Below are 13,482 nucleotides of genomic sequence, written 5' to 3'. Positions count from 1 at the left end.
AAATGGCATCTTTTCGCACTTGTTTCTTCAAAATTACATGCATTTATGTTCCGGTGCATATGTGTGTGTGTGTGTGTGTGTGTGTGTGTGTGTGTGTGTGTGTCAGTCAGTGAGGAGTTGCACTGTCTCACTGAGAGAGCTGATAAAGCTAGAATTCCTGCCAGATGGACTATGTTACACTGCAAGTGGGTGTCCCAGTAGAACATCAGGGCATTCCTATTGTCAGTCCTGCCAGTTGTATTCACTTACAAGCACTATAGCATTTTCCCCGAACAGAACCTGTCTCAACAGGTTTGCCCAATTTATTTCAACAGTTTCCACATAAGACTTGTAGACTTGTAGGCTGCAATAACGTGCCCCATGTTCATATAGACAAAGGCATTTGAAGTGCTTTTCACAAAAAGACAAAGGCCACATCTGTTGGTTATGAACAGAGCTTGCTACGTATCTTCTAACTATAGCTGCAGCATAACAGGTGCTTTATTATACAGGGAATACCAGTGCAGGAATAAGGCAGAGACAAGGTATAATATACTCTACTTTCATATCCTATACCTAAGCAAAAAAAAAAAAAAAAAAAGAACTATTTTCAGGGGCTTTGGATTAGTGAATTTGTCCACTAATGAGGATATGAACATACTGCGCCTGACCATCTATGGGCTTTTATGATGTTAATGTTATTAGCAGTATTTTATTGAACAGCAATACAAGAGACATTGCCTGCCTGTGTGTGTGTGAGCAACATTAATAGGGCTTTATGGAACACTAAGTTGTTAAAAGGTGTTAAGTAGGGACCATTTATCTTATACTACATAAAATATCTTTTTTGAGAGTTCTTTTAATTTCAAAACTACAAGTAAAGTTTGAGAGGCAAGGCTGCAATGATTTGGACATGTGCAGAAGAGGGATACTGGATATACTGGACAGAGAAAGGTGGTACGGAAAAGGGTGAAGGCAGATGATGCCCTGTGGCGACCCCTAAAGGGAACAGCTGCAAGAAGAAGAAGTAATATCTACCTATACGTGAATAACACCTGTGCAGTAGGACTAAGTCCCGTTCTGCATTCTTCCTATTGAAATAAGAGGTATTATTTTAATAAATGACATTTCTCACTTCTCTTTTAATTATGAATTTCTAACCTAATTCTAACCTGATTAAAGATTCACTTAATAAGCTGTAAAAATTTATTGTCTGATGATGCAGCATGCTAAGGATTAGATTAGGAATTCTAAAAAAAAAAGATTATTGTCATAAATGTGGGTAATTGTTATTATTTAAGCCACGTTTTACTCTTTTTATTTGGTTGAGTCTGACATATAATATATATTATATAAGAAATACTGATTTACGCAAAGTCCCCTATTACAAGTGAATAGCTATTCAATACTATTTTAAGTCATAGTGTGTACCGTCTTTCATACCGGATTTCCTATTGGCAACAGCCGCACAAGGAACGTAATTTATACGTTTATATGGATAATTGCGCGGTTGCCAAGTAGTTAGTATCCTGTCGTGAGGAATCGGAGGACGCTTTCTTACCAACCTGGCAACTTTGAGTATGCGCTGGATACAGCAGACAGTATGGCGGACAACGAAAGTGATTTGGAAACAGACGGGCTTGAATTAGCTCTGGACACGTTGTGTGCTAAACACTGCAGCGGCGAATCGTCACTGAAGAGCAAAGAGTATTGCTCTGAGTTTTGTGAGGTATGTCGAGTGAATTTATATCCTGTGATTTACGGAGTCGGCGTTTGTTTATCGCTAACGATGCTAGCTTTGAGAGCTAATGCTAGCCCCAGAGCAGCTCTTTTAATGCAGTTATGTGTTTAAGGCGGAGGCATAGCACATCAGAGACAGAGCAGAATTAGTTAGTCAGAGTTTACAGGTACGAACTGGACTTTTGGGTGTCTTATTTTTGTTTTAGTGTTTGTTTTTTTTGTTTGACGTTAGCTTTATAGCTAGATAGTAAAGCTAAGCTAATTAACGTTGTGGGCTTAACAAGGTTTGAAGAACGAGGGAAGTGCAGCAGTTTCTACCCTTGCTGCCTAGAGTTGACATCAGTTGATAAAAATGCAAAGAGACGTACGTACTGACAAATGGTAAGTTATTTTTTAGGGACAAGCAGGAGCGTGGTTTCCTTTCACAATGCAAGGTGCCCTCGATGTGAAGAAATACCATAGCTGACTGCCAAATCGCAACTGAATTGTTTCACTATCCAGAATAATAGTACTCTGTTTTCTATATACACACTTGGAGTGGGTTTACCTGGGAGGCAAACGTTTGGATAGCTAGTCGGATGAATTGGCTTTTAACTATCCTAGAGCATGGAGCTTGAATTGCGTAAATTAATCCATAAGTTCCACAAGTAGCTGTACTTAAAGTTTACAATTTAATAAAGTTGATTAACTTTACTGATATAGCACTTACACTTACAAACACGCAGTTGCGAAAATGCTTCACATTTAGGATAAAAGAAACACCTCTCAATAAAACGGCACACTGTAACTACCACATGGTACGCATACTCAAAGGTGTATGATGTATAACTGAAATTAATACACATAGTTAAAACAAAGAAAATAAATAAGGAATACAAGTTTATAGTGTCTGTGAAATGAGTAATCTAAAACTGTATTTTAAAGTGGACATGAAACACTACACGTATTAAGGTTAACTTACACCATGGAATCCCACTCTACAAAGGGTCAAAGATTTAATACTATTTTGAAGGCAGATTTAGAAAATAAGTGTTTAAAGTTTCAGTTTTTAGATCATCTGTAGAACCACATGTGCCTATATATTAGCTAACTAGAGACAGAATTAATAACCTTGTACAAAACAAGGAAACTAAAACTATAAAGCAGTGTATGAGGGTCACTGTTGCCTATGTCTGTAGCAGTGACTTTTATGTTAAAAAACAAAACAGGGACGTACTGTTCATTTTCACTCTCCATTTCCCACTTAGTGGTGCTTTGTTGTTGGCTAGCTGAACTGAAACAGGAAAATCCACCTGTTAGGCATACTGCTTGGGCTTGTACTTTATAAATGAGCATTGTGTGGAGGAGAGCCTGTTTGATTCAGGTGCACTAGTGGTTCACTGGACCAACAAGCTAAATTTGAAAATTCAAGGATAATAGTAATTATATTTTAACAATAAAAAACATCATTTCAATGAAAGAGCTTGGCCATACTTGTGGATTAACCATTAGAGAAACTTTTTTTTTTTTTTTTTGATAATTATGAATACTGTTAAGTTATGGGAGCTGTGGCACAAACCTTAGATTGGGTGATGGTCTAACAAATGTGTTAGACATTCATACAATTAATGTCTAATGGAGATGTCAAATAGAAATGTGCATTCTAATGAACATTTCTATTTGATTGTGTTACAGTGTGTCTTATTTACATTCTTATACTTTAGTTCTAAGATCCAATTTGTGTTCATATTCACACAGCACATCCACCAGCTGTCTTTATTATCCAAACAATTTCAGTTAAAATTCTTCTTGGTTTTGATCGTAGTGTATTAAAACTGTTAAAACATTAGTACTCTGATGTGCAGTGTGGTCTGATAACGAGTTCCACCATTTCATACCTAAATCACTGTTTTCTATAGATTACTTGTTTTTAACTTTTGGCAGTGTAAACCTTTCTGTTGCAAACTGTGTTAGATGTGGGATGAAAAACATACAGCTTTTAGTTGTTATGCATAAGATTCATTTAATTCTTTCTCATTTCTGTTTCATTCCTGGACAGCTTGTTGAGGAGTACACAGGGCAATGGCAAGTTCCTCTCCCTCAACTGAAGGTGCTGCGGACCGCACTCTACAATTTTACCAAAGCCACCACTGCCTTTCCAGATGACTGTCAGCACATCCAATATGTTCTCAGCAGTTTGGCCTTGTAAGTACATTGTTCACTGGAAGCTTTTTTAATGTGCTGTGTTGATTGTAAATAAATTTATTTGAATAGCTGAATCCACGTATTTGGTTTGAAAATTCTTAATTGCCTAGCAGAGATATGACATAAAATGTTATTTCTAAAACAAAACTGAGAGACAGTTACTGTGAAAAATCAGTGTTGAAAATAGTACAGAACATTTTCTGTAAATCAGTGTTTGTTGATGCTTTCAGACAAAATTTAAAGGCTGTAGCTTAAATAGAGGTGAACCATAAATTCATGGAACCCTTTTATATCTGTTGGGAAGAGCTGGAGCTCAGTGTCCAAAAGGAATAGCAGAATTGTTTTGCTGCCTGTCTTTGAAATAGAAAAAGACATATATTTTTTTAACTTGAATCATTTGGTAATGAGCAGCACATTATTGAGTTGATCACCTCTCCTTTAAAACTAGCACTTGTAAGGCATTCATGTTGTGGTGGTTGTCACCTTGGTGTGAGATATTTTTCTAATGTCCCTCTCATTGTCTTGCAGGAGCTTCTTTGAACTCATGCTGTTTTTCAGCAAGGAAGAATTTGTGGAAGAGCCTTTAAAAGACATCCTTGATTCTTTTCAGGTGATTAAAAACTGACCTGCTGTCAATTCACAGAACAATTTTGTAAAAGCCAGGTGTTTTTGCAGGTGCTGAGTTTTAAACTAAAAGTAACAATACTTGTCTCAAAACTGCTGCCAGTTTCTTCTTGCACCAATGTTTTATGATTGAAAATAGTGACTACCTCAGATTCCTTCTATAACATTAAGATTTTGAATGAATATCTTCTCTGCAGATTTGCCACACTCGCCTCATGAGGCACAGGAACATCTACCTTCAACATGTAAAGCAGATTATTAAAGTAGGAGGCCCATGGGAAAATCCTGTGTTACAGGGAATCCTGAAGGAGGATGATTTGCCACCAAATGAGGGTAGGCATATATGACATATAGGAAATAATACAATGCCTGTACAAAATAAGAAGTCATACACTCTGATATTTCATTGCATTGCCTTTAGATTTGATGAGGCACACATAAGTTGTGATATAGTTTCAAAAAAGCTTAGGCAGTGCCACCACATTTACAGAGTTGCATTAAGTTTTTTGCCCAGATCTTGTATTGATGGGAAAGTTGGACCACTGCATAAAATCTTCCAAAGATTACATCAGGGTTATTCTCTGGCTCTGTGATGACTACTCCATGTATAAAAATCATTTTTCATGCATGGAGTCATTTTTCATGCAATCACTTTTTAAGAAATTAAGCGGGATGAATCTTGGTATTGTCATCTTGGAATACGATAAGAAAATGGCATGTAATGTCACTGAAACTTGACCTGGCCTCTTGAAGAAACCCCATCTCCACCCCTTCTTACCCTGACACACCCATAACTCTGGGATAGGGTAAATCTGGCGTCACCAGACCACTTTAACCTTTTTCCATTGCTGCAGAGTCCAATGATTATACTTCCTAGGAAACTGATGGGTTTTTCTTTGTTTTGTTGTTTTGTTTTTAACTGATGGGCCCAATCTAGGCTCCCAATTAAATCCCAGTTTAGTCCCAATCCATTGAGTCGCTTCACATTGTTTGTGTGGAAATGCTCAGTTTCATTATTAAATGTACCAACTACCAAATGTTTCAGTCATCTTCTGTCATGATCATTCCACATTCCCCCCCCCCACCGCCTTTCCTCCTCAACACACCATTATCATCACGTTTTAATAATGCATTGTACTGTCATCGCCTAAATATATATATATATATATATATAAATATAGGCAATTACTTTATTTTTGGCAGGTAGTGTATATTAATACCCATCCCATGAGATTTACATTAACACATGCAATTTCCTTCTATGCAGTTGAGGACTACTTGAGCTCAGAATTGCCAGTGTTCTTGGAGCTGCGAGTGCGATATCTGCAGGCCTGTGAACGAATGCAGGAGGCAATGGCTCTTGCTAAAAGCTGCCTGGAAAATCGTGAGGCTGGAAAGCATCTGTACTTCCATCAGGCCTACTTAACCTGCCTCTGCAAAGCCTCGCTGCATGAAAACCTTTACAAGGAGGTGAGATTTGAAGAGCAGAACAAGCAAACTTGAAAGAATTGGTGATAGGCGTTTCTAAAAATGGACATGGATGAATAAGAAAGGGGGAAAAATGCATTCTTTAGTCTTATGTATTTGTTGATCTACTATGTATTTAAAAAGTCTATGTTCAAATCAACCCAAAACAGGAAAAGAGTTAAGGCTATAGTATATTATTAAATATGATATAAGTGTATCACATATAAGAGGCAACCATTTTCCAAATTAAAGGTTTGTGAATGCCATACATTGACTATAATACATGTTTTATAATAAATAAATGTATATGTGTATTTTCTTAACTTCTTCCTTAGATGGCAGACATAGATGGCCGTGATGCAGTGGAGATAATCTGCAACACAGAGAGTGTTGAAAAAGATGAGCTGTTGTTATCACTGTGTAAAGCTTTTCTGACACAGCAGCTGCACAATGGAGACATGTATTACATCTGGTAAGTATGACCTTATATAGTGGATTCAGAAAATATTCAGACCCTCTATAGGCTTATCAGGCCAGATTTCAGTAGTTTATCCCATTCCTTTTTGCAGATCCTTCCATGATCTGTCAGATTGGATGGGTACCATCCGTAAACTGCCATCTTTGGGTCTTTTAACATATGTTCTATGGGACCATGTCTCAGGTTTCTGTTACACTCGAGGACAATCAAATTTGTACTGAAATTAAAGCTTGCACTGTTGTCTTAACTGCATGCTTAAGGTCTTTTGTGCAGGTCTTTTTTTCCAGGCCCCTTTCTGAATTTAACTTTGTTTATTCTTTCCTTATTTATGACCTTGTATCTGGCACTAAAAAGCTCTGCAGTGCTTGTGAGGGGGAAAATCTTAAAGCTTTACATTTATTAAAAACTTTTTATTGACTGTCCCTCTCAACATCTCTGTTATAGAAGTCTTAGAGTTCTTAAGAGAGTTCATTTGAGAGAACTTTTTTTTAGTAAATGTAAGGCATTTGATCATACATTTTGGTGTGCCACAGCAAAAAGTAGAAATATTTTAAACATATTTTTACTTTTTGGGCAGGAAGTTATTGACTATATAGTGAAAGAAATAGCAATTTTACTACAATGGTGTGTCACTCTCCTGTCAGTTTCTTCAGCCAGATTATGCAGGGTTGGGTATAGGGCATATCTTTGAATATGGCAGTAATGGGAGTTGTTGAAGTGATAACCCCATCACAGTGCATGACTTTATTATTATTTTTTTTTAAATTGCTTTAGCATCTCTGTTTGTTGACTTAATATCATAGTTGTTGCCTGATTAAAATCATACGTGAACTAGATGTATATGCCTTTATTCCTTTAGGGACCTGGTGTTTATCTGGAGCAGACTGTATCTTAGGGCCCATCCCTCCAGACAAGGCTTCTTAGCTGAGTGCTTGCAGCTGGCCTCCTCTGCTACCAATGTCAGAGCCATCTTCCCCTTCATAAAATTGGTCACTACAGAGGTGAGATGTCATCACAACATAATCTTTTGTCGCCCTGTTAAATGGTAACAGTTTCTGTACACTGTCTAAAGCGTATATTTAAAGTTATGTTTTTAATACTGTTAAATATTAGTTAAATGCTTTGGTTAAACAGTTAAAAAAGTAAGTACTGCAGACATGTGCAGTTGGCCATTTAATTATTTTTTTCCTTTTGATTTGATTCTTATATCTGTTTTTATCAGATTTATTCATCTGTGTTTATTTCCTTTTGAATAGCTGGGTGGTGATGGAATTCAAGTTTGCGTGGAGCTTTGTGCCAGGGCCCTGCAGCTGTGTGACATGCAGGCTGACACTGTAACCCGGTCACTCGTTTGCAAGACAATTGCCTTCCTGCTGCCCCATGACCTGGAGATCTGTCGAGCGTGTGCCTTGCTTGTGTTTTGCCAGGAACGAAGCTTGGAGGCATACCGAACTGTCTCCCTGCTTTACATGCATCCTGATCAGGAGCCGCATCCCCACAACAACCCTGTCCGGACCTGTGTTCGCTTTCATATTCTTCAGGTTAGAGGGGGTGATGCGATATATGTTAAACTTTATCTGACATGGGGTATATTTCGATATTATAACTTTGTGATTTGTTTACAACTGTGTTTTGCATGATTGTTTTTTTTTTTTTCTTTTCCCAGATGCTAAAGGAGCGCCTATGTTTTGACCCTGAATTTTGGAACTTCCTGACCCTTAGGACGCATTGTTTAGAGTTAATGAATGATAAGGTTGTGAAGGCTGCTGTTCTTGACGAGATGGAAGAGGAGAAGGCATATAGTGAAGAACTACTAAAAAGTAACTGTGTAAATGACTCATGCACTCAAGACTCCATCTCATGCAACTGCACTGAAGCTGGATTTGTGAATCTTCCAGAAGAGCAAACTGTAGATGGAGAGGCCGGAAAAGGTGTTGCACTGTCAGATAATGATTCTCTGAAGAGGAGGAAATGGAGGAAAAGGCTACGACGGAGAAAACGGCCTCGGTCTGATGATGAGTTTGAAATAGGTGATGATCCAGAGATCAAATACAATGTCAAATCAACCTCTTTAGGTAATAACTCTGTGTACTCACTAAGGCGCAATCACACTAACAAGGAAAATTCTTCTGTAAGTCTCCCTCTGAACCGCAATAGGGAATACTTGTCTAGATGTGTTAAGAGCAAAATTTTGAAAAGAAAAGGTCAAAAGAAAAGATGGTTGCAAGGTCTTCCAAGACTGGAGCTGGTACAGGCAGTTACAGAGAAAAAGGTCAAAATTAGAGGGAGAAAACGGGGAAGGAAGCCATTATCAAAACTGGAACTCTCATATCCCGATAATGAAATATACCTTAACAAGGAGGAGTATGGATTTGAGAAAAAAATGGACACAGAAGACAAAGAGCAGGATATGCCTCAACTGAACTGTGAGCTTGAAATGAGTGACCAGAAAGAGAACCAACTTGGGCACTTGAACGGAGAAAATGGAGACAATAATGATTTGGTTTGTGAAATTAAGAATGATAGGCAGATGAAAGACCTGAAAGACAATGAATTTGAGCAGATGACAGACTTTAAGGAGAATGGAGAACATCCCGATTTGGCCTTTGAAATCAAAAGCGAACAGAGAGCGTATCAACTCGAGAAGATGATGGGCCCTAAGAAAGAAAATGGAGAACATAATGGCCATGATTGTCATAACACTTTAAGTGAACCATCCCAAGAGGAATCTCAAACACAGGTGGAATCCAAACTTTGTGAAGGTCCACACATTGAGAATCAAGCTGCTGTTGATATTGCTGAAGCTGATCCTGTGGACCTTGATGGTCCACTATTGGAGTTACTGGATTGTCCAGTAGAACTCTTTCACAGTTACTCCTTTAAATCCAAATCACCTGACAGTGAAAATCCTCAACCGCCAGAATCTACAGCATCTGAGGACCTTAATGGCAGCAATGAAGAGGAACCCCATCCCTCAGTTGAAACAGAAACAGCAAACACTGAGGTTAGTTATTTCTCCATATTTACATTTACGGTACTGTGCAAGTGTCTCAGGCCTCCCTTATTTCATTTTTTGCCGGGATGCAAAACGGGAAAGGGATGCAGTGATTTATTTAAACATGCACACACATGGAAATACAGGCAGAAACAAAGTTTGTACAATTCTAACAAGTCAATTAAAGTCAATATTTGGTATGAACACCTCTATTCTTGAACTCTCTTAGGCAAGTTTTCTTGTGATTTCTTTAAGTAGTGTTCAGGAATAGTTCTCCCAGGACAATCAAAGCTCCTCTTTGGATGGAGGCTGCCTTTTGTTCTATTCTTTGTCAAGATGATCTACACTTCATTCAATAATGTTGAGGTCCAGGTTCTGGGGAAGGCAATCCATGATTGATAGTGTTCCACTGAGTGTTTTTTCTAGTCAGGTACGCTTTTCTGCACTGACAGTGTGCTTGGGATCATTGTCATGCTGAAAATGAAGCCACTGCCAATCAGATACTTTCCACATGGTATTGTATGATGACTCAAACTATGACCAGACTTTTCTACATTTATAATAGGATCAGTTTTGACAGGTACCCCAGTATCACTGGGGACCACAGACTTTTGCACAGTACTTTAATTTAAGAAATGTTGTTATGAAAGTCAATTATTACGTGGATATATTTGAAGTATGCTCTCTTTTCTTCATGTTGGGTTGCATTTGATTGCGCACATACACTTCAGGAGAAGTACAGTTTTGCATGCAGTGACATGATGTGAATTGATGCTCTGCTGCTTCCAGCACTGATTTGACTTTTCTCTTTTTCAGGTAAAAGTTAAGAGAACGTGGAAGGACAGGGCTCTCCGTACTCAACAATATTCTCATTTGTCCCACTACTGCACATTCTGTGGCAAAGACTACAAAGGCTTGAATGTTATGAGACATGCTCTCTCGCACCTCAAAAGTAGGAAACTACGATGCATTCTCTGCGGAAAACGCTTCAAACAGCTTCCTTTTGCGAAAAAGCACATTCTTGAGCACATTGATACAATGTGCAAACAAAAATCTTCTAATAAGGAGCCATCCATTGAAAATGCTCAAGCTGCTAATGGAGTAATAGACAATGCAGGAAATAAGTGTAAGCCTTGGGATAAAAAACAGACTTCTATTTCTGAGGATGAAACTCTTGGACAGAGAACCGGAAGCAAAGCTAAAGTGTCACATCTCAAGAGGGAAGAACGAATCATCAGGAACCTCCGTACCCTCATCAAGAAGACGTCTGTGCTTCACAAAAAATGCAAAAAACCTAACACAAATATATTCAAACAGATCGACTTTAAGGATGAGCAGGTAATCATTAAAGAAGGCCTGGTAATTGTAAGTAATCCAACTGTGATTGAAGAAGAGGGGCAGGAGACGCCTGCGGGAGAAAATGCTTGTGGTGCAGACATCACATATCACTTGTGCCCATCTGCCTCCTGTGATAGAGTATTCTTGAGGATGACCAACACACTAACAAAGCATGCTATCAAATGCCATATTACTGAAGACAAGGTGCTAGAGAAGACTTTTGTTTGGGCCAAACACAAGTGCACCCTCTGCCTCAGGTAAGAGAACTTTAAATGACTGCAAAAAAAAAAAAAAAGGCCGTCTCTTAACTGATTGTAAAACACTAAAAGACTCCATACATGTACAGTTAAAGGGTTTGAATTTGGGAAGTTGACTCAGCACGTTACACACTGTTTTTTCTCTCAACAGGCAGATTCAGTTTCTTCAGCATTATAAGGACCACATGAAGAGCCACAGTGGTCCTCTTCCACACTTCTGCTACCATCTAGAGTGTAAGCAGCGCTTTGTGACACAGCAGGAATTAAAGGATCACATAAATACCCACCAGCCTTTCCGACCTCAGTGTCCTTTCACTGGCTGTGAGAAACTTTTCTCAAGTTATCAGGGTCTATATGACCACGAATGGAGGCACTATGTCCCAGTCCCGCAGAAAGACGAGCTAGAATTGGGGCCCAGCAAACTGATAAAGGAAAGCGCTGAAGCTCCATGGAAACAGAGAGTAAAGGTCGAGGAGATATGGCTGCAGAGTAGAAAGGGGCAGCAGGAGAGTCCCATTCCTGATGGTGAGGCCTCTCGTGTTGAGGATCTCACGCTAATAAACAAAACTGATGGTGAGACTTGTGAAATAAATGCGCAAAACAATAATCTTCTTAAAGCTGATAACTATTTAGAGAAACCTGTTGCAGATCAACACACAGATGATACCAAACCTACCATCAATGGATATGAAGATGTGAAAAGAAATGTTTCAGAGGGGGCTATGCCCACTTCTCACACTAACGCTGCTTCAACGACTCCCACCAAAAGGTGTCGAAAAAGACCAACCGTCGAAGTAGACCCTTTAAACGTCAGAGATCTTGAAGATATTTCTACTTTGGCTGAGGGAGTCCAACAGAATATAGCAGAGCCACACATTCCTGAGCACAAAACCTTCAAGCCCGAAGATCCCTCCTACGCAACTTTCGTCAAGGCCCCCTTCATCCGGCCACCTCCGTCCACCTACTTGGATGAATCCGTGCTTTCAATGCGCAAAAGGAGATCCATTGATGATGCTCCCAAAAAAATTATTTATTGGAGTCATAAGAAAAAGAAGGACCCTGATCCAGAAAAGGAGCAGCAGGTGGAGGATGTGGCCCCCGAGCATAAGATCAGACATCGCTGTGATAAATGTCTTTCCTCTTACAACAGTCTGGAGGAGTTGCAGAAACACAAAGCCCTCAACACATGCTCTTCCCTCTTTGGCTTTGATTCAGACGATGAAAGTAAGTTTGCTTCACTCCGTTTTCTAACCGTTTTTTTTTTTTTTTTTATTGCCTTGAACAACCAGTAACTGTTTTTTCCCCTTGCTGTTTTTTAGGTTAATATTTGCAGGAGTGTGAAGAGGAGTTGCAACTGGAATGGCTATTTCTGTTACTTGGCTCAGGAGGGGCCTTCATGACAACTAAACACTAAAATCCTTTCTTAACCTCCTAAGACCCGAACTCTTCCACGACATGCATTTTTAATTTCTCTTTGATATTTAGGCATATTGGGGCCCGATGAATGTAAAAACAAAGAATTTCCAGATTTTTTTTTTTTTACCTTATTTTTGTTTTTAAGAAAAATGAGAGCCACAAATGAGGATATTCATATAAAATTTTGATAGAACAGTAGCAGTATAATGTCCTCGTAAGTGGATATCAGGCCCATGTAGAGCAAAATTGAGTATTTTGTTCAAAATAACCAAAAATGTGATGTCCACATATGTGGACGGCAGGTCCTAGGAGGTTAATGATCAGTCATAGTGCTTAAAGCAAAGGAGATGTACACCAGAATATTTAATTGGATTTAAAAATTTGTTTTTAAAGCAATGATTGAGGCCTATAAATAAGTTTGAACATGTTGTTTTCCCTACAAACACTCATTAGGTTTTGCTTTGTCAAGTACCTCAAACAAAAACAAGTTTGGGTTAAAACTACACACAGTATTTAATTACCCTTTTAAAAAAACAAACATTTTTGTTTTGATTATAAAAACTTAAGTAAACAAATGTTAAAGTGAGTCTGAACAATGCCTCGGACCCGTGAAACCAAACATAGCTCAACTTAACTACTCTCCATCTACTTTGTTGTTAATGTTGTTTTATTTTTGTCTTTTTTTTTACTATTTGACCTGCTGACTTTGTCAAGTCCATGTAAATTTGGGAAATACACTAATTGTTAGGTAACGGGAATCTGAATAATGGACCCATTCCCTCTGCTGTGGTGTTCACGAGTCTTTAGAGACTGGATAAGAGAATTAATTCTACACACAGGTCATCATTGGAAGTGTGAATTGCAGTGTGTAAACAACATGTATGTTCTGTGGTCTTCCAAATGAGGCATGGGCCACTTAGTTTGTATTGTAGAGCACTCGAGAACTTACTAGACATGACTGCAAAGGTGGATATCAGATGGCTGCATCATCGTAACTTTTGTAC

The 13,482-nt window shown here is 38.6% G+C and overlaps 2 protein-coding genes across 2 annotated transcripts in view; one reads left to right on the top strand and one right to left on the bottom strand.

Moving 5' to 3' along the window:
• Positions 1–13,482, bottom strand: part of zgc:152951 (uncharacterized) — a 29,610-nt gene that overhangs the window by 6,510 nt on the left and 9,618 nt on the right. The window lies entirely within an intron of this gene.
• Positions 1,519–12,462, top strand: LOC100690193 (uncharacterized). The gene is made up of 12 exons (XM_003445361.5): positions 1,519–1,708; positions 3,758–3,903; positions 4,432–4,513; positions 4,725–4,860; positions 5,795–5,997; positions 6,330–6,466; positions 7,332–7,473; positions 7,729–8,013; positions 8,139–9,476; positions 10,284–11,062; positions 11,214–12,286; positions 12,382–12,462. Exons 1-12 carry the CDS (start codon positions 1,583–1,585, stop codon positions 12,384–12,386), a joined length of 4,452 nt encoding a protein of 1,483 aa, XP_003445409.1. The 5' UTR covers positions 1,519–1,582; the 3' UTR covers positions 12,387–12,462.

Source organism: Oreochromis niloticus, linkage group LG16 (genome assembly GCF_001858045.2).
Source record: "Oreochromis niloticus isolate F11D_XX linkage group LG16, O_niloticus_UMD_NMBU, whole genome shotgun sequence".
Classification (NCBI taxonomy): domain Eukaryota; kingdom Metazoa; phylum Chordata; class Actinopteri; order Cichliformes; family Cichlidae; genus Oreochromis; species Oreochromis niloticus.
The sequence above is the reverse complement of the archived record's forward strand: the minus strand, read 5'-3'. Positions and strand labels throughout refer to the sequence as shown.

What these genes read in the sequence shown, in the direction of transcription:
- LOC100690193 (XM_003445361.5), top strand. Translation starts at nt 1,583, where the DNA reads ATGGCGGACAACGAAAGTGATTTGGAAACAGACGGGCTTGAATTAGCT. An exon ending in TTCGCTTTCATATTCTTCAG is followed by an intron (nt 8,014 to 8,138) that starts GTTAGAGGGGGT and finishes TTCTTTTCCCAG; the next exon opens with ATGCTAAAGGAGCGCCTATG. An exon ending in AAGTGCACCCTCTGCCTCAG is followed by an intron (nt 11,063 to 11,213) that starts GTAAGAGAACTT and finishes TTCTCTCAACAG; the next exon opens with GCAGATTCAGTTTCTTCAGC.